Genomic DNA, 26,123 nt, shown 5'->3' on the forward strand with positions numbered 1-26,123 from the left:
CTTTGCCTTTGGCTCAGGTAATGATCCCAGGGTTCTGGGATCCAGCCTTGCATCAGGCTCTCTGCTCAACAGGGAGCCTGCTTCCCCATCTCTCTCTCTGCCTGCCTCTGCCTACTTGTGATCTCTGTCTGACAAATAAATAAAGTCTTAAAAAAAAAAAAAAAAAGAAAAGTAATGGATAAAAGACCTCAATGTGAGTCAGAAATCTATCAAAATCCTAGAGGAGAACATAGGCACTAACCTCTTTGATAATGGCCACAGCAACTTCTTTCAAGATATGTTTCCAAAGGCAAAGGAAACAAAGCCAAAAATGAACTTTTGGGACTTCATCAAGATCAAAAGCTTCTGCATAGCAAAGGAAGCAGTCAACAAAACAAAGAGGCAACCCACTGAAGAAAACAAAGAGGCAACGCATGGAGAAAATATTTGCAAATGACATTAAAAAAAAGGGCTGATATCCAGGATGTATAAAGAACTCCTCAAACTCAACACACACAAAACAGATAATCACATCAAAAAATGGGCAGAAGCTACAAACTGACACTTCTCCAAAGAAGACATACAAATGGCTAATAGATACATGACAAAATGTTCATCATCTAAATTCAGCATACATAACTTTTGACTCATTTGAGAAAATTTAGCAATAAGGTCAGATTGACTGCATGTATGAATGTGTGTGATATTACCAGCAAAATTTTAACTAGTATTAAATCTAAGGGTCAGAAAGATTAGTGACTTTTTTTATCTTTATTTGAATTTGAAAGATTTTACTATTAATAATTTTCCTTACAAAAATGAAGAGATGGATACAGTTACATTTATAAAAATTCCATTACAATGATTATTCCTGAATCCCAAAATACTTAATTCCATTTATACAACTGAATATCAGGCTTTTAATTATTTATTCACATACATTTTTTTCAGTTATGAACAAAAGTACTTCAAAGATTTCTTCCATGCCTCTGACTAAATCTCACAATCCTGAATAATTTTCTCAGAGCTACCTTCATCTCCTTATTTCGGAAACTATAGATCAAGGGGTTGAAAAGAGGAGTTAAAACAGAATAGAACAAACTCAGAATCTTCTGTATCTCAGCTGGATTGCCTGCTGTTGGGCTTACATATACAACCATGATAGAGCCATAGAACAGGAACACCACAGCCAGATGGGAGCCACATGTGGAGAAGGCCTTATGCTGACCTTCTACTGAGGGGACCCTCAGCACAGCTCTAATCACCAGGAAGTAGGAGCTGGTAATAAAAAGGAAGGTGGAGAAAATGAGGACTGAGTTATAGATGGCACAGATGATCTCAGTAGCAGGAGCTGGCACACAGGACAGTTTTATAAGGATATCTGGGTCACAAAGAAAGTGATCAATCTTCTTGCAACAACAAAATGGGAGTTGAGAGATGAGGTTCATAGGCAAGAGGAAGTATAGGAAGCCACACACCCAGCACCCAGCTCCTATTCTGATGCAGCGCTGAACAGTCATGACAGTGGGGTAGTGCAGGGGCCTGCAGATAGCAAGGTACCTGTCAAAGGCCATGGCAGACAAGAAGAAGGTCTCAGTGGTACCCATGGAGAAGAAGAAGTAGGATTGGAGGAAGCAGCCATAGAAGGAGATGGTGCTGGTCTCAGAGAGTAAGCTGGCCAGCATATTAGGGACAGTGGAGGTGATAAACCAGATCTCCAGAAAAGAAAAATTGGCCAGCAGGATGTACATTGGAGTTTGCAGTCGATGGTCCCACCTCACAGCACAGATAATGCATAGATTTCCAGTTAGTGTCAGAATATAAGTCCCAGAGAAGACTGAAAAGAGGAAAACCTGAATTTCACCGGTATAAGAGAAGCCCAAAAGAATGAATTCACTCACAGAGCTTGAGCAATTATTTATGTTGGAATATTCATTTGTTTGTAATGCTGCAGAAACAACAAATTTCCATAAGATAAATGACCTTTTAGTATTACTTATTAAGGCAAGTATATTGATTATGATTACACTACTCTGCATGTCAATAAAATAATATTATAACTCATGGAGAAATATCTTCATCATTTTTAACTATTCATAGTCCCATTCTAGATATAACAAAGATAAAGTGAACAGATACTTGCCTGTCATCCTGAGTGTTACAATCAAAATTTTTGGTATTGACCAAAAGCAATTCTATATTCAAATATCTACAAAGTTTGGTCAAGTAGTTAATGAATAGACTGAATTAATACAGCTAAGAGATAACTCAGCATTTTTAACATACAAAGATATTAAGATAATAATGTTCCATAATCTTTGCTCTATTTGTGAGAGAAATATGTCAAGTGGATTTGAAGACAATATCCAATTTGTTAAGTACTATATGCAAGATAATTAATGTTTCATTAATTAATAAATAATTTTATTGTTAGGTTATGGGCAACACTCATATCTATTTTAGAATAGATTATAAGTCAACATTAAAATGAGAAATTAAAAAGTTGACAGGAAGCAACAAGTGTTGGCATGGATGTGGGGAAAGGGGAATGTTCTTACACTGTTGGTAGAAATGCAAGCTGGTATAGCCACTCTGGAAAACAGTATGGAGATTCCTTATATGTTAAAAATAAGGCTACACTACAACCCAGTAATTGCACTATTATATATTTACCCCAAAATACAGATGTTGTGAAAAGAAGGGGCACCTGTACCCCATGTTCATAGCAGCAATGTCCACAATAGACAAACTGGAAGGAGCCAAGTTGTCCTTCAACAGATGAATGGATAAAGAAGATGTGGTCCATATATACCATGGAATATTACTCTGCCATCAGAAGGGATGAATACCCATCATTTACACTGACATGGATGGAACTGGAGGAGATTATGCTAAGTGAAATAATTCATACAGAGAAAGACAATTATCATATGGTTTCACTCATATATGGAACATAAGGAATACTGCAGAGGACCACAGGGGAAAGGAGGGAAAACTGAATGGGAAGAAATCAGAGAGGGGACAAACCATGAGAGATTTTGGACTCTGGGAAAGCAACTGAGGGTAACAGAAGGGAGGTGGTTGGGGGGTGCATCAAGGAGGGTGCATGATGTGATGAGCACTGGGTGTTACATGCAACTGATGAGTTGTTGAACAGTCCATCAAAAACTAATGATGTAGTATATGTTGGCCAATTGGGCATAATAAAAAAATAAAAGTATTAGACCTGAAAAAATAAAAGGTTTTAAATATCCATTGCTCCCTTCAGTAAAAATAGTAAATACACTCTTAAAATTATTACATGTAGTGTAATATTACGTGCATGACTCAGTGGGTTAAAGCCTCTGCCTTTGGCTCGGGTCATGATCCCAGGGTTCTGGGATTGAGCCCCGCATCAGGCTCTCTGCTCAGCAGGGAGCCTGCTTCCCTTTCTCTCTCTCTGCCTGCTTCTCTGTCTGCTTGTGATCTCTGTATGTCAAATAAATAAATAAAATCTTTTAAAAAATCACATGTTGGGGCGCCTGGGTGGCTGAGTGGGTTAAGCCGCTGCCTTCGGCTCAGGTCATGTTCTCAGGGTCCTGGGATCAAGTCCCGCATCGGGCTTTCTGCTCGGCGGGGAGCCTGCTTCCCTTCCTCTCTCTCTCTCTGCCTGCCTCTCTGCCTACTGTGATCTCTCTCTCTCTCTCGGTCAAATAAATAAATAAATAAATCTTTAAAAAAAAATAAAAAATATTCTTCTCCTACCACTTAAGAATAAATGAAACAAGATGGGATTGGGAGGGAGACAAACCATAAGTGACTCTTAATCTCACAAAACAAACTGAGGGTTGCTGGGGGAGGGGGTTTGGGAGAAGGGGGTGGGATTATGGACATTGGGGAGGGTATGTGCTTTGGTAAGTGCTGTGAAGTGTGTAAACCTGGTGATTCACAGACCTGTACCTCTGGGGATAAAAATATATGTTTATAAAAAATAAAAAATTTAAAAATGCAAAAAAAAAAATAAAAAGAAAATATAAAAAAAAATTTAAAAAAATGAAAAATAAAAAAATCACATGTATATAATTTTTTTTAAATGTTCACTGCATTTCAGTACTTATGATGCTGCACAGAAAATCAAAGAGATCACAGTCATTGAATTTTTGTCAACAAAGACAGCCTAGGAAAGTGTGAATGTTTCCTATTCATAATCCTCCCTATAGGAAGGAAATGCCATTTAAAAAATTTCAGTTCTAATAACAAATACTATCTGAGGATACTTCCTTTAAGTTGGTTGTCTAACAGTCAGCATTATAATCATCATTAATTTAAATATGAGAGAGTAAGGGCAGTATTCAGTGAGGTTCTTCAATACCATATGATTGGTATGGAGGGTAAGTCTTCAACTCCCAGGTGTTTTATGTGGAAAGGACAAAGACTCAAAAGTGATGTCTAGAAAATGGTGGTTCTCATAGTATGGTCAGGAACTCCTGTTGGTCTCTGAAGATGTTTCAGGGCATTAAGGTCAAAAGTAATTTCATAATAATGCTAAGATATCATTTGCTTTATTCACTCTTATTTTTTCTTGATTACTGAATGGAGTTTTCTAGACTGCATGATGGGTGATCTCCTACCAAAATGTTCGATCTCACAACAAATGTCTAGTGATTAAAACCAAACAACATCCTACTGTTTTCTCTTAAAGTAAACATTAAAGAAATTTATTAAAAATGTTTAAAAACACAATACTTTCCATTAATTTTTTATGCTGACAAAAACAATTATCTTTAAATTGACATTTATGGTAATGTGATTACTTTATTATTGCCACTTTAAAAGGAGTTTAGTATAAACTTTATTTTTTGTTTTAATTTCTAAATGGTAAATATGAATAGCTATAACTCATATGAACAAAACTACTTAGGGGTATTTGATGAGTTTTAAGATTGGAGGGGTCCTAAAATCAACAAGTTTGAAAACCACTTACTTTGCAAAAATTACTACTATCTATAAATAAAATGAAAAGTTTATATTTTTTGTTTTGGTTTGGTTTGGGTTTGGAATTACATAGATATTTGCATGTTAAACTGTAAATAATGCTGTGAAGACACAGCAGATTTCAAGTATACAAATTATTATTATTAACTATTGCTACCATGCTGTACATTAGATCTGTAGAACTCACTCATCTTGTAACTGAAGCAAAGTAAAAGTACTACAGGAGGTGATGGATAATTAGTTTGGTTAATTAGTTTGACTATGGCCATCATTTTATGATGCATATCAAATCATGTCATTGTACCCTTAATACATACAATTTTTATTTGTCAATTATACCTCAATAAAGTTGGAAAAAAATGAACTATAAAATAGGACAGTTTGGAAATTAAGAGCAAATAAAGAAAAAAAATAAATTAATCCATAGTACTAAAGTCTTAATCATGAATTCACATATATTCATACTCTTTAAAGGAATTATATACTTTTTAAAATATTTTATTTATTTATTTGACAGACAGAAATCATAAGTAGGCAGAGAGGCAGGCAGAAAGAGAGGGGGAAGCATGCTCCCTGCTGATCAGAGAGCCTGATGTGGGGATTGATCCCAGGACCCTGGGCTCAAGGCAGATGCTTTAACCCACTGAGCCACCCAGGTGCCCCAGGAATTACATAATTTTAAGGTTTTTCTTAAAAACAAACTTCGAAATTTGAAAAGTAACAGACTCATACTTAGGAAGAATTTTTCTAAAACAGTAATTTCATCTAAATTCCAAAGTAATCACAGATAAGAACCCAGACTGAGGCCCTGGATTTCATATGTAACACAGTGTTACAAAATTGTAGCCCATGTAAACCCTCAATAATCTATTACTTCTGCCATCAACTTCGGGTTTTACCTCTTCATGTTTTTCTTCATTTATTCTACTATCTCTTTATGTGTGTAGAAATGTCTCTAAACATCTTAGTGTCTACCTATTTCTCATTGTTTCGTTTGGCTTTTTTCTATTACGAGTATATGTATGCATGTGTGTATGTATGTTTGAATACCTTGCAATTCTTTCCATGTCTATAATTTATTCACATGTGATACATCTCCAGATTTCATAAAACAACTGCCGGGAGTCTAGCCTTCTAGCCAATCAAGTTCTTCTTTCTCTTGCCTCCTCCCCCAACTTTTTATTTACCTTCTCTTTTTATAAACTCTTTCTCCAGTGTAGCTGAATATGTATGAAAGTTAAATCTATTTCATTTTATATATGGACACACATATATTCACATACCTATTACATATATTTATGAAACAAGAGAGGATGGGTTTTTATAAACATTTTCAAGTTGAAAAAATGATATGTAAAATACTGTCTTTCTTCAAAAGGAATTTTTTAAAGATTTTATTTATTTGTCAGAGAGAGAGAGCACACAGGTAGGCAGAGTGGCAGGCAAAGAGACAGAGGGAGAAGGAGGCCCCCCACTGAGCAGGGAGCCTGATTCGGGGCTGGATCCCAGAACCCTGGGATCTTGACCTGAGCCCAGGGCAGTTGTTTAACCCACTGAGTCACCTAGATGTCCCTCAAAGGGAAATAAATTTTAAAGATATTCATAAAAATCCTCATCTTTAACATATAAAAAAAAATTTTTTGCAGATTGAAATAAGGACAGGAATGTGAGCACCAAAACTTAAAAATAAAGAATAGAAAAAATACAGATATCTTGAAAGTAGAATATTGTGCTACCAATTAGAAAACATCATTGAACAAGGCATAGAAAAGGCAAATTACTTACTAGACATTAAAGTCAAATATGTATCATTCATAAAGCTATGTCAATGTTCACTGTGCTCAGAGAGGCTAATCCTCAAATTCTGCAAAACATAACTAAAATGTCCTTCTTTCTTATCCTCTAAAAATAACAGAAATTAACAGGGCAATAGGCAATATATCACTTGAGTTTCATTGAAGAAAATAGTCACTTACTGGAAACACATTCATTTACTGGAATTTTCTCTACCTACAGACCCCAACTCCTACACAGAGCAATACAAATGGGAAACTAGCAAACTACTTTAAGAGTTCTAATACATTTTTGAAGTAACATTTGCTTATAAGCTCTAAAAAAAATGCCTGGCTTTAATTCTGAAGAAAAACTATTTTCATAATTCATATTTAAGTGGTGGAATATAAAACTAGGAATGGGTGGAAGGGGGGACATAGAGGGGCTTGGAGTCATGTGAGCTTTACCTTACCTGTAGATACAAGATGGGTATCATAGAAATCTGTATGGTTGAACACCATCTTCTATATCACAATGAAAACTCTAGTCTCAGATCTCAGAAAAAGAACAAATATAATAGTGTTCCATGCACTACTGCGGGTGTTCACAGAACTGCAGACCTTTTTAGGAGAACATTACAAAAGCAGTCATGGGCCTCTTCAGGCTTGCCGTCTTATATTTCTCTTGCTTACATAAACTGACAAAGCAACAGGAAACTTGACAGTTGAAAAGAGAATCATAGTCTCATGATCTACACAGAACAAAATGAGCAACTGAAATAGGAAGCCCATTTACTTTCTTTGAGGATCATCTTTGGGGAGTGGCTCTCTAGAGAGGGAATTTATAAAACAATGGCTCCATTTTCTCATTCAGCATGCTGGAATTTGTTTCAAATTCAAACACGTTTCCTACTTTAATTCACAGATTTTTTTATTTGGAATAACAAGAGAAATATAAACACATAAAATGATTTGGGCAGGTATAAGTTTGCTGTTTAACTGTGGTAGAAGTAACCTTCTCTCTGAGGATAAAGAAAAAGTTGTGATTCTGGCAATGAGACCTCTTTCCAATCTTAGAGAAAAGACTGTGGAATATAGGTTAACACAGAGATTAGGAGCCTGTGCACTTAAGCACATTAAAAATTCTCTTCTTTTCTCTAAGTCCCCATGTCCTCCATGCTATAATAATGAATACTGTTATGCTGGAAAAAAAAAAAAATTCTCTTCTTTTGTTTCAGACTATTTATCATCTTAACTTCAATTTGTTTGTCCCACCCCAAGCTCACCACAATCACAAACACTGAGATGCATTCTTTAACAATGACTAAATTTCTCTCTTTTTTTTTTTTTTTTTAAGATCGTATTTATTTATTTGACAGAGCGATCACAAGCAGGCAGAGAGGCAGGTAGAGAGAGAAGGGGAAGCAGGCTCCCTGCTGAGCAGAGAGCCCGATGTGGGACTGGATCTCAGGACCCTGAGATCATGACCTGAGCAGAACGCAGAGGCTTAACCCTCTGAGCCACCCAGGCGCCCATGAGTAAATTTTTTAAAATAAGAAAGACATTTATGGAAATTTCTCTTTAGTTAAGTACTTTGCTAATGCCTTTTAATGGCTCCATAGTATAGCATCAACATTTTATGAATAAACAAAATTTATGTAATGATCCCCAAGTTTTTGAGACCTTTGGTATAATAATTGGAGCTATGAAGATTTTAAATCTAATATTAACACATATCTTGAATAGAGTATTTCCAAATAATAGAATATGATCAAATAGAGGTTAGTCCTTTAAGAGATATTTAATATTACCTCATTTACATCATATGCAAATATAATATATAAACATAACTTTTTAAAATCATTGACTGATAGAAAAATATAGGAACATCTTACTAATGGTAGAAAAAGTAAAAGTAATGATAAAATTAAACACCATTTTTGATAGACTTCATAATAAACCAGAGATAGAAGAAAATTTCTCTACTTGGTAAAGAATCTCTGCACCAGAAATAAATGGCTGAAACATTCTATAATAATAAAATGTGAAGCATTCCAATTAAAACCAAGTACAAACAAGAATGGCCACAATAGTAAAGAGAGTTGCTGTTTCAAGTGATTCACTGTCCTTCCTGTAAAAGGATTATATATCCATGTCTCACAAATGTTACGCTAGCCAATGTAACTTGGTTTGTCCAATGTAGTGTATGACAAATTTAAATATAACTTTTTTTTAAAGACTTTATTTCTTTTTCATCAGAACAAGCATGAGTGTATAACCAGGGGGAGGGAGCAGCAGGCAGAGGGAAAGGCAGGCTCCCTGCTGAGCAAAGAGCCTCATGTGGGACTTGATCTCATGACGTGAGCTGAAGGAAGATGCTTAACTGACTAAACCACACAGGTGTCCTATAAATGTGCCATTTCTAAAGAAAACCTATAGGGGGGGACAAGATGGCAGGGAAGTAGGAGGAGGCGCCTTTTCAACCTGCACCCTAAAGTGAGCTGATTACCTACCAAAGAATTCCGATCACCCACGAAATCAGCCTGAGATGAGAATTATACACATCTGGATCTCTATAGGGGCAGAAGACGCCAGTGGGCAGGTAAAGCGGTGTGGGAACGACAGACTGATATCAGAAGATAAACAAAAGGGGGAGGGAGTCACCAGAGGTGACCTGTTGGAAAGTAATACCCCTAATACGAGTGAAAGTGCCCTGCGTTTGGGGACCAGCATTAACTTAGAGACTGGTTGAAAGCACTACAAAAGAGCAAAGGATCACGGGGGGGGGGATTGTGGGAATTGGGGTGGCTAGGGACAGGGGCTTAAGTCCCTGGTCCCCGGAGAGCCTCCCCTGGAGCTGAGCCAGAGAGAGTGTGGTGGAGAAACCAGGCCTTGGTCCCTGAGCCGCCAGCGAGCCCGAGATTGCGTGGGGTCTGGCTCCTGTGAGGGGATGGGAGCCATGCCAGATGGCAGAATGTGTGAGCCCTGCTACAGAGCCCTAGATGCACATGCCCCTCATCCTCCCCTGAGAGAGGTACAAAGGCCCAGCCAGCGCTCTTTGACCCACGCCATTGTTTCAGAGCCTAAGACGAGTGCCCCATACTCTCCCCTGAGAGAGGTGCGTGAATGCCCTGCCTTGTGCTTTAGGACCTGCGCCCCGTTCTCAGAGCCTGAGACACACACACGACCCACAGCATCCGCTGAAAGAGGTGCGTGCAAGTCAGGCGATCTTAGACCCAGAAAGACCAGGCACTCCCAGCCTGGGCCAATGGGAAAATCTAAGTGCAATCCCTGCTTGGAACCTCTTTGAGGGTCTGGAGCTGCCCAGACAGCCACAGCTGCCGTGCTTTGGGGTACAAGCAGAAGATCCTGCATCCCCAGGGACCGCGACTTGGAACCTGCTCTGCCAGCAGCCAAGGGCAAATTTATATGGGCTCTGCAACACCCACAGAAGAACAGACAGAGGCTTCTCTCTGAGAGGGAGGTCAGGGTGCAGTTTGCTTTCCTCTAAACCTACAAAAACCATCAAAAGCAGTCAAGGTGAGAGGAAAAAAAAAATGTGAACAAACATAAAAACCTCCAGAGAACAAAAGTCTGAAAAAACCGGTTTCCTCAGAGCCCAACCCTTCGGGGGGCAGGAGGACTTAACTCAGAGAACATCATTGACTGAAAAACCACGTAGCCAGCCCCTCCCCCAGAAAGCCAGCCAGGAGAAAAAAAAAGAGAACGACTACCACTACTTCATAGGATAAACTTTATTTTTAATTTGTTCCCACTATTCTGGTTGATTTTTTTTAATATAGATAATTTTTTAACCTATTTACCAACACAGCAAGCTGTCCAGTACATCAAATTCCATAATAACCTTCTAACCTGAACTTTTTGATATATACACCTGTGTTTTTCTTTTGCATTTCTATTTTTTGAATTTCTCTTTTTTTTAATATTAGTTTAGCTTAGTCTAGTTTGTTGCTTTTTTATTTTTATTTTCTAATATTCACATAGAGTTAAACTTCAAAGTAGTCCCCTTTCCCCAATCAATACTACCCCTATAGGTAAACCAATTTTTATACCGCTTTATCTTAGGGAAGTTGAATCCTTCATCAAAGATATCAAGATACATCCAGGAAGAATCAAAACAACGTTCCTCGCCTACACTGAGAATTTATAACCACTCTCCCATCTTTTTTTTCCACCACTGCTTCTATGTTTTTGTGTTTGTCCTGATAGTATATAAATCTTACACTTGGGGTTCTTTTTGATGAGGTTCTTCCTTTATTTGCATATGTATATATATTTTTTCTCTTGTCATATACTTTTTTTTTCAAATTTTTTATTTTTTATAAACATATATTTTTATCCCCAGGGGTACAGGTCTGTGAATCACCAGGTTTACACACTTCACAGCACTCACCAAAGCACATACCCTCCCCAATGTCCATAATCCCACCCCCTTCTCCCAAACCTCCTCCCCACAGCAAACCTCAGTTTGTTTTGTGAGATTAAGAGTCACTTCTGGTTTGTCTCCCTCCCAATCCCATCTTGTTTCATTGATTCTTCTCCTACCCACTTAAGCCCCCATGTTGCATCATCACTTCCTCATATCAGGGAGATCATATGATAGTTGTCTTTCTCTGCTTGACTTATTTCGCTAAGCATGATACGCTCTAGTTCCATCCATGTTGTCGCAAATGGCAAGATTTCATTTCTTTTGATGGCTGCATAGTATTCCATTGTGTATATATACCACATCTTCTTGATCCATTCATCTGTTGATGGACATCTAGGTTCTTTCCATAGTTTGGCTATTGTGGACATCGCTGCTATAAACATTCGGGTGCACGTGCCCCTTTGGATCACTACGTTTGTATCTTTAGGGTAAATACCCAATAGTGCAATTGCTGGGTCATAGGGCAGTTCTATTTTCAACATTTTGAGGAACCTCCATGCTGTTTTCCAGAGTGGCTGCACCAGCTTGCATTCCCACCAACAGTGTAGGAGGGTTCCCCTTTCTCCGCATCCTCGCCAGCATCTGTCATTTCTTGACTTGTTTATTTTAGCCATTCTAACTGGTGTGAGGTGATATCTCATTGTGGTTTTGATTTGTATTTCCCTGATGCCGAGTGATATGGAGCACTTTTTCATGTGTCTGTTGGCCATCTGGATGTCTTCTTTGCAGAAATGTCTGTTCATGTCCTCTGCCCATTTCTTGATTGGATTATTTGTTCTTTGGGTGTTGAGTTTGCTAAGTTCTTTATAGATTCTGGACACTAGTCCTTTATCTGATATGTCATTTTCAAATATCTTCTCCCATTCTGTCAGTTGTCTTTTGATTTTGTTAACTGTTTCCTTTCTGTGCAAAAGCTTTTGATCTTGATGAAATCCCAATAGTTCATTTTTTTTTAATTAATTTTTTTTTTATTTCCAGCATTACAGTATTCATTAATTTTGCACCACACCCCGTGCTCCATGCAATCCGTGCCCTCTATAATACCCACCACCTGGTACCCCAACCTCCCACCCCCCGTCCCTTCAAAACCCTCAGCTTGTTTTTCAGAGTCCATAGTCTATCATGGTTCACCTCCCCTTCCAATTTCCCCCAACTCCCTTCTCCACTCTAAGTCCCCATGTCCTCCATGCTATTTGTTATGCTCCACAAATAAGTGAAACCATATGATAATTGACTCTCTCTGCTTGACTTATTTCACTCAGCATAATCTCTTCCAGTCCCGTCCATGTTGCTACAAAAGTTGGGTATTCATCCTTTCTGATGGAGGCATAATACTCTATCCCCAGGGGTACAGGTCTGTGAATCACCAGGTTTACACACTTCACAGCACTCACCAAAGCACATACCCTCCCCAATGTCCATAATCCCACCCCCTTCTCCCAAACCCCCTCCCCACAGCAAACCTCAGTTTGTTTTGTGAGATTAAGAGTCACTTCTGGTTTGTCTCCCTCCCAATCCCATCTTGTTTCATTGATTCTTCTCCTACCCACTTAAGCACCCATGTTGCATCACCACTTCCTCATATCAGGGAGATCATATGATAGTTGTCTTTCTCTGCTTGACTTATTTCGCTAAGCATGATACGCTCTAGTTCCATCCATGTTGTCGCAAATGGCAAGATTTCATTTCTTTTGATGGCTGCATAGTATTCCATTGTGTATATATACCACATCTTCTTGATCCATTCATCTGTTGATGGACATCTAGGTTCTTTCCATAGTTTGGCTATTGTGGACATTGCTGCTATAAACATTCGGGTGCATGTGCCCCTTTGGATCACTACGTTTGTATCCTTAGGGTAAATACCCAATAGTGCAATTGCTGGGTCATAGGGCAGTTCTATTTTCAACATTTTGAGGAACCTCCATGCTGTTTTCCAGAGTGGCTGCACCAGCTTGCATTCCCACCAACAGTGTAGGAGGGTTCCCCTTTCTCCGCATCCTCGCCAGCATCTGTCATTTCCTGACTTGTTTATTTTAGCCATTCTGACTGGTGTGAGGTGATATCTCATTGTGGTTTTGATTTGTATTTCCCTGATGCCGAGTGATATGGAGCACTTTTTCATGTGTCTGTTGGCCATCTGGATGTCTTCTTTGCAGAAATGTCTGTTCATGTCCTCTGCCCATTTCTTGATTGGATTATTTGTTCTTTGGGTGTTGAGTTTGCTAAGTTCTTTATAGATTCTGGACACTAGTCCTTTATCTGATATGTCATTTGCAAATATCTTCTCCCATTCTGTCAGTTGTCTTTTGATTTTGTTAACTGTTTCCTTTGCTGTGCAAAAGCTTTTGATCTTGATGAAATCCCAATAGTTCATTTTTTTTAATTAATTTTTTTTTATTTCCAGCATTACAGTATTCATTAATTTTGCACCACACCCCGTGCTCCATGCAATCCGTGCCCTCTATAATACCCACCACCTGGTACCCCAACCTCCCACCCCCCGTCCCTTCAAAACCCTCAGCTTGTTTTTCAGAGTCCATAGTCTATCATGGTTCACCTCCCCTTCCAATTTCCCCCAACTCCCTTCTCCACTCTAAGTCCCCATGTCCTCCATGCTATTTGTTATGCTCCACAAATAAGTGAAACCATATGATAATTGACTCTCTCTGCTTGACTGATTTCACTCAGCATAATCTCTTCCAGTCCCGTCCATGTTGCTACAAAAGTTGGGTATTCATCCTTTCTGATGGAGGCATAATACTCTATCCCCAGGGGTACAGGTCTGTGAATCACCAGGTTTACACACTTCACAGCACTCACCAAAGCACATACCCTCCCCAATGTCCATAATCCCACCCCCTTCTCCCAAACCCCCTCCCCACAGCAAACCTCAGTTTGTTTTGTGAGATTAAGAGTCACTTCTGGTTTGTCTCCCTCCCAATCCCATCTTGTTTCATTGATTCTTCTCCTACCCACTTAAGCACCCATGTTGCATCACCACTTCCTCATATCAGGGAGATCATATGATAGTTGTCTTTCTCTGCTTGACTTATTTCGCTAAGCATGATACGCTCTAGTTCCATCCATGTTGTCGCAAATGGCAAGATTTCATTTCTTTTGATGGCTGCATAGTATTCCATTGTGTATATATACCACATCTTCTTGATCCATTCATCTGTTGATGGACATCTAGGTTCTTTCCATAGTTTGGCTATTGTGGACATTGCTGCTATAAACATTCGGGTGCATGTGCCCCTTTGGATCACTACGTTTGTATCCTTAGGGTAAATACCCAATAGTGCAATTGCTGGGTCATAGGGCAGTTCTATTTTCAACATTTTGAGGAACCTCCATGCTGTTTTCCAGAGTGGCTGCACCAGCTTGCATTCCCACCAACACTTGTTTATTTTAGCCATTCTGACTGGTGTGAGGTGATATCTCATTGTGGTTTTGATTTGTATTTCCCTGATGCCGAGTGATATGGAGCACTTTTTCATGTGTCTGTTGGCCATCTGGATGTCTTCTTTGCAGAAATGTCTGTTCATGTCCTCTGCCCATTTCTTGATTGGATTATTTGTTCTTTGGGTGTTGAGTTTGCTAAGTTCTTTATAGATTCTGGACACTAGTCCTTTATCTGATATGTCATTTGCAAATATCTTCTCCCATTCTGTCAGTTGTCTTTTGATTTTGTTAACTGTTTCCTTTGCTGTGCAAAAGCTTTTGATCTTGATGAAATCCCAATAGTTCATTTTTGCCCTTGCTTCCCTTGCCTTTTGCGTTGTTCCTAGGAAGATGTTGCTGCGGTTGAGGTCAAAGAGGTTGCTGCCTGTGTTCTCCTCAAGGATTTTGATGGATTCCTTTCTCACATTGAGGTCCTTCATCCATTTTGAGTCTATTTTTGTGTGTGGTGTAAGGAAATGGTCCAATTTCATTTTTCTGCATGTGGCTGTCCAATTTTCCCAGCACCATTTATTGAAGAGGCTGTCTTTTTGCCATTGGACATTCTTTCCTGCTTTGTCGAAGATTAGTTGACCATAGAGTTGAGGGTCTATTTCTGGGCTCTCTATTCTGTTCCATTGATCTATGTGTCTGTTTTTGTGCCAGTACCATGCTGTCTTGATGACGACAGCTTTGTAATAGAGCTTGAAGTCCGGAATTGTGATGCCACCAACGTTGGCTTTCTTTTTCAATATCCCTTTGGCTATTCGAGGTCTTTTCTGGTTCCATATAAATTTTAGCATTATTTGTTCCATTTCTTTGAAAAAGATGGATGGTACTTTGATAGGAATTGCATTAAATGTGTAGATTGCTTTAGGTAGCATAGACATTTTCACAATATTTATTCTTCCAATCCAGGAGCATGGAACATTTTTCCATTTCTTTGTGAAAGGCCCATTTCTTCCAGATTGTCAATTTCTTTCATGAGTACTTTATAGTTTTCTGAGTATAGATTCTGTGTCTCTTTGGTTAGGTTTATTCCTAGGTATCTTATGGTTTTGGGTGCAATTGTAAATGGGATTGACTCCTTAATTTCTCTTTCTTCTGTCTTGCTGTTGGTGTAGAGAAATGCAACTGATTTCTGTGCATTGATTTTATATCCTGACACTTTACTGAATTCCTGTATAAATTCTAGCAGTTTTGGAGTGGAGTCTTTTGGGTTTTCCACATATAGTATCATATCATCTGCGAAGAGTGATAATTTGACTTCTTCTTTGCCGATTTGGATGCCTTTAATTTCCTTTTGTTGTCTGATTGCTGAGGCTAGGACCTCTAGTACTATGTTGAATAGCAGTGGTGATAATGGACATCCCTGCCGTGTTCCTGACCTTAGTGGAAAAGCTTTCAGTTTTTCTCCATTGAGAATGATATTTGCGGTGGGTTTTTCTTAGATGGCTTTGATGATATTGAGGTATGTGCCCTCTATCCCTACACTTTGAAGAGTTTTGATCAGGAAGGGATGCTGTACTTTGTCAAATGCTTTTTCAGCATCTATTGAGAGTATCATATGGTTCTTGTTCTTTCTTTTATTGATGTGTTGTATCACATTGACTGATTTGCGGATGTTGAACCAACCTTGCAGCCCTGGAATAAATCCCACTTGGTCGTGGTGAATAATCTTTTTAATGTACTGTTGAATCCTATTGGCTAGTATTTTGTTGAGTATTTTCGCATCTGTGTTCATCAAGGATATCGGTCTATAGCTCTCTTTTTTGGTGGGATCCTTGTCTGGTTTTAGGATCAAGGTGATGCTGGCCTCATAAAATGAGTTTGGAAGTTTTCCTTCCATTTCTATTTTTTGGAACAGTTTCAGGAGAATAGGAATTAGTTCTTCTTTAAATGTTTGGTAGAATTCCCCCGGGAAGCCGTCTGGCCCTGGGCTTTTGTTTGTTTGGAGATTTTTAATGACTGTTTCAATCTCCTTACTGGTTATGGGTCTGTTCAGGCTTTCTATTTCTTCCTGGTTCAGTTGTGGTAGTTTATATGTTTCTAGGAATGCATCCATTTCTTCCAGATTGTCAAATTTATTGGCGTAGAGTTGCTCATAGTATGTTCTTATAATAGTTTGTATTTCTTTGGTGTTAGTTGTGATCTCTCCTCTTTCATTCATGATTTTATTTATTTGGGTCCTTTCTCTTTTCTTTTTGATAAGTCGGGTCAGGGGTTTATCAATTTTATTAATTCTTTCAAAGAACCAGCTCCTAGTTTCGTTGATTTGTTCTATTGTTTTTTTGGTTTCTATTTCATTGATTTCTGCTCTGATCTTTATGATTTCTCTTCTCCTGCTGGGCTTAGGGTTTCTTTCTTGTTTTTTCTCCAGCTCCTTTAAGTGTAGGGTTAGGTTGTGTACCTGAGACCTTTCTTGTTTCTTGAGAAAGGCTTGTACCGCTATATATTTTCCTCTCAGGACTGCCTTTGTTGTGTCCCACAGATTTTGAACCATTGTATTTTCATTATCATTTGTTTCCATGATTTTTTTCAATTCTTCTTTAATTTCCCGGTTGACCCATTCATTCTTTAGAAGGATGCTGTTTAGTCTCCATGTATTTGGGTTCTTTCCAAACTTCCTCTTGTGGTTGAGTTCTAGCTTTAGAGCATTGTGGTCTGAAAATATGCAGGGAATGATCCCAATCTTTTGATACCGGTTGAGTCCTGATTTAGGACCGAGGATGTGATCTATTCTGGAGAATGTTCCATGTGCACTAGAGAAGAATGTGTATTCTGTTGCTTTGGGATGAAATATTCTGAATATATCTGTGATGTCCATCTGGTCCAGTGTGTCGTTTAAGGCCTTTATTTCCTTGCTGATCTTTTGCTTGGATGATCTGTCCATTTCAGTGAGGGGAGTGTTAAAGTCCCCTACTATTATTGTATTATTGTTGATGTGTTTCTTTGATTTTGTTATTAATTGGTTTATATAGTTGGCTGCTCCCACGTTGGGAGCATAGATATTTAAAATTGTTAAATCTCCTTGTTGGACAGACCCTTTGAGTATGATATAGTGTCCTTCCTCATCTCTTATTATAGTCTTTGGCTTAAAATCTAATTGATCTGATATAAGGATTGCCACTCCTGCTTTCTTCTGATGTCCATTAGCATGGTAAATTCTTTTCCACCCCCTCACTTTAAATCTGGAGGTGTCTTCGGGCTTAAAATAAGTTTCTTGGAGGCAACATATAGATGGGTTTTGTTTTTTTATCCATTCTGATACCCTGTGTCTTTTGACAGGGGCATTTAGCCCATTAACATTCAGGGTAACTATTGAGAGATATGAATTTAGTGCCATTGTATTGCCTGTAAGTTGACTGTTACTGTATATGGTCGCTGTTCCTTTCTGATCTACCACTTGTAGGCTCTCTCTTTGCTTAGAGGACCCCTTTCAAGATTTCCTGTAGAGTTGGTTTGGTATTTGCAAATTCTTTCAGTTTTTGTTTGTCCTGGAAGCTTTTAATCTCTCCTTCTATTTTCAATGATAGCCTACCTGGAGATAGTATTCTTGGCTGCATGTTTTTCTCGTTTAGTGCTCTGAAAATATCATGCCAGCTCTTTCTGGCCTGCCAGGTCTCTGTGGATAAGTCAGCTGCCAATCTAATATTTTTACCATTGTATGTTACAGACTTCTTTTCCCGGGCTGCTTTCAGGATTTTCTCTTTGTCACTGAGACTTGTAAATTTTACTATTAGGTGACGGGGTGTGGGCCTATTCCTATTGATTTTGAGGGGCGTTCTCTGAACCTCCTGAATTTTGATGCTTGTTCCCTTTGCCATATTGGGGAAATTCTCCCCAATAATTCTCTCCAGTATACCTTCTGCTCCCCTCTCTCTTTCTTCTTCTTCTGGAATCCCAATTATTCTAATGTTGTTTCGTCTTATGGTGTCACTTATCTCTCGAATTCTCCCCTCGTGGTCCAGTAGCTGTTTGTCCCTCTTTTGCTCAGCTTCTTTATTCTCTGTCATTTGGTCTTCTATATCACTAATTCTTTCTTCTGCCTCATTGATCCTAGCAGTGAGAGCCTCCATTTTTGATTGCACTTCATTAATAGCTTTTTTGATTTCAACGTGGTTAGATTTTAGTTCTTTTATTTCTCCAAAAAGGGCTTTTATATATCTCGAGAGGGTTTCTCTAATATCTTCCATGCCTTTTTTGAGCCGGGCTAGAACCTTGATAATTGTCATTCTGAACTCTAGATCTGACATATTACCAATGTCTGTATTGATTAGGTCCCTATCCTTCGGTACTGCCTCTTGTTCTTTTTTTTGTATTGAATTTTTCCGTCTTGTCATTTTGTCCAGATAAGAGTATATGAAGGGGCAAGTAAAATACTAAAAGGGTGGCAACAACCCCAGGAAAATATGCTTTAACCAAATTAGAAGAGATCCAAAATCGTGAGGGGGGAGAAAGGGGATAAAAAGAGGTTCAAAAAGGAAGAAAGAAAAAAAAAAGAAAAAATAAAAAAAAAAAAAAAAGAAAAGAATTTAAAAAAAAAAAAAGGAAAACACCTAAGAAAAATGTAAAAAAGAAAAAATATATATATTAGATAAACTAGTAAAAAATCGTTAAAAAAGAAAAAGGTAACAGTTAAAAAAAAAAAAAATTTTACCCGAAGGCGAGAAAAAAAAAAAAAACAAAAAATGAAAAAAAAAAATTAAATTAACTGCAAGACTAAAAAAAAATCACAGGGAAAAAGCCATGAGTTCCGTGCTTGGCTTTCTCCTCCTCTGGAATTCTGCTGCTCTCCTTGGTATTGAAACCGCACTCCTTGGTAGGTGAACTTGGTCTCGGCTGGATTTCTTGTTGATCTTCTGGGGAAGGGGCCTGTTGTAGTGATTCTCAAGTGTCTTTGCCCCAGGCGGAATTACACTGCCCTTACCCGGGGCCGGGCTGAGTAATCTGCTCGGGTTTGCTTTCAGGAGCTTTTGTTCCCTGAGCGCTTTCCGTAGAGTTCCGGAGGACGGGAATACAAATGGCGGCCTCCTGGTCTCCGGCCCGGAGGAGCCAAGAGCCCAGGGCCGCACTCCTCAGTGCGCCCTCAGAGAACAGCGCCCAGTTACTCCCGTCTGCCTGACCTCCGGCCGCGCTCCGAGCTCTCCGAGCCTGCGACCGGTTCAAGGTAACACCGAGCTGTGAGCTTACTGTCGGCTCTGTCTCTGTAGCCGGCTTTCCCGTTCCAATACCCGCAAGCTCTGCGACACTCAGACACCCCTGATCCTTCTGTGACCCTGCGGGACCTGAGGCCACGCTGAACCCGCGCGGGCTTTGCCCCGGTTTAGCCTCTGGAGCAATGTCCCTCAGCGGAACAGACTTTTAAAAGTCCTGATTTTGTGCACCGTTGCTCCGCCGCTTGCCGGCAGCCGGCCCCTCCCCCCGGGGTCTATCTTCCCGTCGCTTTGGATTCACTTCTCTGCCGGTCCTACCTTTCAGAAAGTGGTTGTTTTTCTATTTCCAGAATTGCTGTTCTTCTTCTCTTCGATCTGCCGATGGATTTTCAGGTGTTTGCAATCTTTAGATAAGCTATCTAGCTGATCTCCGGCTAGCTGAAGCAATCTCAGCCTGCTACTTCTCCGCCATCTTGACTCCTCCCCCCCAATAGTTCATTTTTGCCCTTGCTTCCCTTGCCTTTGGCGTTGTTCCTAGGAAGATGTTGCTGTGGCTGAGGTCGAAGAGGTTGCTGCCTGTGTTCTCCTCAAGGATTTTGATGGATTCCTTTCTCACATTGAGGTCCTTCATACATTTTGAGTCTATTTTTGTGTGTGGTGTAAGGAAATGGTCCAATTTCATTTTTCTGCATGTGGCTGTCCAATTTTCCCAGCACCATTTATTGAAGAGGCTGTCTCTTTTCCATTGGACATTCTTTCCTGCTTTGTCGAAGATTAGTTGACTGTAGAGTTGAGGGTCTATTTCTGGGCTCTCTATTCTGTTCCATTGATCTATGTGTCTGTTTTTGTGTCAGTACCATGCTGTCTTGATGATGACAGCTTTGTAATAGAGCTTGAAGTTCGGAATTGTGATGCCACCAACGTTGGTTTTCTTTTTCAATATCCCTTTGGCTATTCGAGGTCTTTTCTGGTTCCATATAAATTTTAGAATTATTTGTTCCATTTCTTTGAAAAAGATGGATGGTACTTTGATAGGAATTGCATTAAATGTGTAGATTGCTTTAGGTAGCATAGACATTTTCACAATATTTATTCTTCCAATCCAGGAGCATGGAACATTTTTCCATTTCTTTGTGTCTTCCTCAATTTCTTTCATGAGTACTTTATAGTTTTCTGAGTATAGATTCTGTGCCTCTTTGGTTAGGTTTATTCCTAGGTATCTTATGATTTGGGGTGCAATTGTAAATGGGATTGACTCCTTAATTTCTCTTTCTTCTGTCTTGCTGTTGGTGTAGAGAAATGCAACTGATTTCTGTGCATTGATTTTATATCCTGACACTTTACTGAATTCCTGTATAAGTTCTAGCAGTTTTGGAGTGGAGTCTTTTGGGTTTTCCACATATAGTATCATATCATCTGCGAAGAGTGATAATTTGACTTCTTCTTTGCCGATTTGGATGCCTTTAATTTCCTTTTGTTGTCTGATTGCTGAGGCTAGGACCTCTAGTACTATGTTGAATAGCAGTGGTGATAATGGACATCCCTGCCGTGTTCCTGACCTTAGCGGAAAAGCTTTCAGTTTTTCTCCATTGAGAATGATATTTGCGGTGGATTTCTCATAGATGGCTTTGATGATATTGAGGTATGTGCCCTCTATCCCTACACTTTGGAGAGTTTTGATCAGGAAGGGATGCTGTACTTTGTCAAATGCTTTTTCAGCATCTATTGAGAGTATCATATGGTTCTTGTTCTTTCTTTTATTGATGTGTTGTATCACATTGACTGATTTGCGGATGTTGAACCAACCTTGCAGCCCTGGAATAAATCCCACTTGGTCGTGGTGAATAATCTTTTTAATGTACTGTTGAATCCTATTGGCTAGTATTTTGTTGAGTATTTTCGCATCTGGGTTCATCAAGGATATTGGTCTATAGCTCTCTTTTTTGATGGGATCCTTGTCTGGTTTTGGGATCAAGGTGATGCTGGCCTCATAAAATGAGTTTGGAAGTTTTCCTTCCATTTCTATTTTTTGGAACAGTTTCAGGAGAATAGGAATTAGTTCTTCTTTAAATGTTTGGTAGAATTCCCCTGGGAAGCCGTCTGGCCCTGGGCTTTTGTTTGTTTGGAGATATTTAATGACTGTTTCAATCTCCTTACTGGTTATGGGTCTGTTCAGGCTTTCTATTTCTTCCTGGTTCAGTTGTGGTAGTTTATATGTTTGAGGATTGCATCCATTTCTTCCAGATTGTCAAATTTATTGGCGTAGAGTTGCTCATAGTATGTTCTTATAATAGTTTGTATTTCTTTGGTGTTAGTTGTGATCTCTCCTCTTTCATTCATGATTTTATTTATTTGGGTCCTTTCTCTTTTCTTTTTGATAAGTCGGGCCAGGGGTTTATCAATTTTATTAATTCTTTCAAAGAACCAGCTCCTAGTTTCGTTGATTTGTTCTATTGTTTTTTTTGGTTTCTATTTCATTGATTTCTGCTCTGATCTTTATGATTTCTCTTCTCCTGCTGGGCTTAGGGTTTCTTTCTTGTTCTTTCTCCAGCTCCTTTAGGTGTAGGGTTAGGTTGTGTACCTGAGACCTTTCTTGTTTCTTGAGAAAGGCTTGTACCGCTATATATTTTCCTCTCAGGACTGCCTTTGTTGTGTCCCACAGATTTTGAACCATTGTATTTTCATTATCATTTGTTTCCATGATTTTTTCAATTCTTCTTTAATTTCCTGGTTGACCCATTCATTCTTTAGAAGGATGCTGTTTAGTCTCCATGTATTTGGGTTCTTTCCAAACTTGCTTTTGTGGTTGAGTTCTAGCTTTAGAGCATTGTGGTCTGAAAATATGCAGGGAATGATCCCAATCTTTTGATACCGGTTGAGTCCTGATTTAGGACCGAGGATGTGATCTATTCTGGAGAATATTCCATGTGCACTAGAGAAGAATGTGTATTCTGTGGCTTTGGGATGAAATGTTCTGAAAACATCTGTGATGTCCATCTGGTCCAGTGTGTCGTTTAAGGCCTTAATTTCCTTGCTGATCTTTTGCTTGGATGATCTGTCCATTTCATTGAGGGGAGTGTTAAAGTCCCCTACTATTATTGTATTATTGTTGATGTGTTTCTTTGATTTTGTTATTAATTGGTTTATATAGTTGGCTGCTCTGTCATTGGGGGCATAGATATTTAAAATTGTTAAATCTTCTTGTTGGACAGACCCTTTGAGTATGATATAGTGTCCTTCCTCATCTCTTATTATAGTCTTTGGCTTAAAATCTAATTGATCTGATATAAGGATTGCCACTCTTGCTTTCTTCTGATGTCCATTAGCATGGTAAATTCTTTTCCACCCCCTCACTTTAAATCTGGAGGTGTCTTCGGGCTTAAAATGAGTTTCCTGGAGGCAACATATAGATGGGTTTTGTTTTTTTATCCATTCTGATACCCTGTGTCTTTTGACAGGGGCATTTAGCCCATTAACATTCAGGGTAACTATTGAGAGATATGAATTTAGTGCCATTGTATTGCCTGTAAGGTGACTGTTACTGTATATGGTCTCTGTTCCTTTCTGATCTACCACTTGTAGGCTCTCTCTTTGCTTAGAGGGTCCCTTTCAATATTTCCTGTAGATCTGGTTTGGTGTTTGCAAATTCTTTCAGTTTTTGTTTGTCCTGGAAGCTTTTAATCTCTCCTTCTATTTTCAATGATAGCCTACCTGGAGATAGTATTCTTGGCTGCATGTTTTTCTCGTTTAGTGCTCTGAAAATATCATGCCAGCTCTTTCTGGCCTACCAGGTCTCTGTGGATAAGTCAGCTACCAATCTAATATTTTTACCATTGTATGTTACAGACTTCTTTTCCCGGGCTGCTTTCAGGATTTTCTCTTTGTCACTGAGACTTGTAAATTTTACTATTAGGTGACGGGGTGTGGGCCTATTCTTATTGATTTTGAGGGGCGTTCTCTGAACCTCCTGAATTTTGATGCTTGTTCCCTTTGCCATATTGGGGAAATTCTCCCCAATAATTCTCTCCAGTATACCTTCTGCTCCCCTCTCTCTTTCTTCTTCTTCTGGAATCCCAATTATTCTAATGTTGTTTCGTCTTATGGTGTCACTTATCTCTCGAATTCTCCCCTCATGGTCCAGTAGCTGTTTGTCCCTCTTTTGCTCAGCTTCTTTATTCTCTGTCATTTGGTCTTCTATATCACTAATTCTTTCTTCTGCCTCATTGATCCTAGCAGTGAGAGCCTCCATTTTTGATTGCACTTCATTAATAGCTTTTTTTATTTCAACTTGGTTAGATTTTAGTTCTTTTATTTCTCCAGAAAGGGCTTTTATATCTCTCGAGAGGGTTTCTCTAATATCTTCCATGCCTTTTTCGAGCCCGGCTAGAACCTTGAGAATTGTCATTCTGAACTCTAGATCTGACATATTACCAATGTCTGTATTGATTAGGTCCCTAGCCTTCGGTACTGCCTCTTGTTCTTTTTTTTGTGTTGAATTTTTCCGTCTTGTCATTTTGTCCAGATAAGAGTATATGAAGGAGCAAGTAAAATACTAAATGGGTGGCAACAACCCCAGGAAAATATGCTTTAACCAAATTAGAAGAGATCCCAATCGTGAGGGTGGAGAAACGGGATAAAAAGAGGTTAAAAAAGGAAAAAAGAAAAAAAAAGAAAAGAAAAGAATTTAAAAAAGAAAAAAAAAAAGAAAAATATAAAAAAGAAAAAATATATATATTAGATAAACTAGTTAAGAAACGTTAAAAATGAAAAAGGTAAAAGTTAAAAAAAAATTAACCAGATGGTGAGAAAAAAAACAAAAAATGAAAAAGAAAAAAGTTAAATTAACTGCAAGACTAAAAAAACATCACAGGGAAAAAGCCATGATTTCCGTGCTTTGCTTTCTCTTCCTATGGAATTCTGCTGCTCTCCTTGGTATTGAAACCACACTCCTTGGTAGGTGAACTTGGTCTGGGCAGGATATCTTGTTGATCTTCTGGGGGAGGGGCCTGTTGTAGTGATTCTCAAGTGTCTTTGCCCCAGGCAGAATTACACGGCCCTTATCAGGGGCCGGTGTGAGTAATCCGCTTGGGTTTGCTTTCAGGAGCTTTTGTTCCCTGAGCACTTTCCGTAGAGTTCCAGAGAATGGGAATACAAATGGCGGCCTCCTGGTCTCTGGCCCGGAGGAGCCGAGAGCCCTGGGCCCCACTCCTCAGTGCGCCCTCAGATAACAGCGCCCAGTTACTCCCGTCTGCCTGACCTCTGGCCGCGCTCCGAGCTCACCGAGCCTGCGACCGGTTCAAGGTAACACGGAGCTGTGAGCATACTATCGGCTCTGTCTCTGTAGCCGGCTTTCCCGTTCCAATACCCGCAAGCTCTGCGACACTCAGACACCCCCGATCCTTCTGTGACCCTGCGGGACCTGAGGCCACGCTGACCCCGCGCGGGCTTCGCCCCAGTTTAGCCTCTGGAGCAATGTCCCTCAGCGGAACAGACTTTTTAAAGTCCTGATTTTGTGCGCTGTTGCTCCGCCGCTTGCCGGGAGCCGGCCCCTACCCCCGGGGTCTATCTTCCCATCGCTTTGGATTCACTTCTCTGCCGGTCCTACCTTTCAGAAAGTGGTTGTTTTTCTGTTTCCAGAATTGCTGTTCTTCTTCTCTTCGATCTGCCGATGGATTTTCAGGTGTTTGCAATCTTTAGATACGCTATCTAGCTGATCTCCGGCTAGCTGAAGTAGTCTCAGCCTGCTACTTCTCCGCCATCTTGACTCCTCCCCCCTCTTGTCATATACGTTTATCAGTCTTTTTGTTTGTCTGTTTTTGTTTGTATACCTCATAAATCTTACCTTGGGGCCCATTTGTGGTGAACCTTCTCTTTCATCTTCCCTTTCTTTCCTGTCTCTCTCTCTCTTTTTTTTTTCTTTTTCTTTTCTTTTTTCTCTCATTAGGGTGGGGAATCCTGATTGCTCAGAAGGGTTCCAGGGTGCACCCTGACGGCACCACGGTCAATACATCTAGCTACATCTGTTCAGCAATCTCTCACCAAAATGACGACGAGGAGGAATGCCCAATAGAAATAAATACAGAGGATGGACCTTCTGCAACAGAGCTAACGGCTATCAACATAGACAATATGTCGGAAAGAGAATGCAGGCTAACAATTATCCAGGCAATAGGTAGGTTGGAGAAAGCCATGGATGGCCAAATGGAATTGATCACGGCCAAGCTGAAAGCGACCAGACAGGATGTTCACAATGTTAGGGCAGAGCTAAAAGCTACAAGGGCTGAGGTTCACAATGCTCTCAATGAGTTCCAATCTAATCTAAATTCTCTCAAAGCTAGGGTAACTGAGACA

General features: G+C 39.4%; 1 protein-coding gene across 1 annotated transcript in view; it reads right to left on the minus strand.

Annotated features, from left to right (window-relative positions):
* Nucleotides 1-947: 947 nt before the first annotated feature.
* Nucleotides 948-26,123, minus strand: part of LOC116590103 (olfactory receptor 11H6-like) — a 30,531-nt gene continuing 5,355 nt past the window's right edge. The window contains exon 2 of the mRNA XM_032341765.1: nt 948-1,927. Within this exon, the coding sequence (XP_032197656.1) occupies nt 948-1,927 (980 nt within the window). The remainder of the gene's footprint in view (nt 1,928-26,123) is intronic.

This window comes from Mustela erminea, chromosome 5, assembly GCF_009829155.1.
Source record: "Mustela erminea isolate mMusErm1 chromosome 5, mMusErm1.Pri, whole genome shotgun sequence".
In the NCBI taxonomy this organism is placed as follows: Eukaryota; Metazoa; Chordata; class Mammalia; order Carnivora; family Mustelidae; genus Mustela; species Mustela erminea.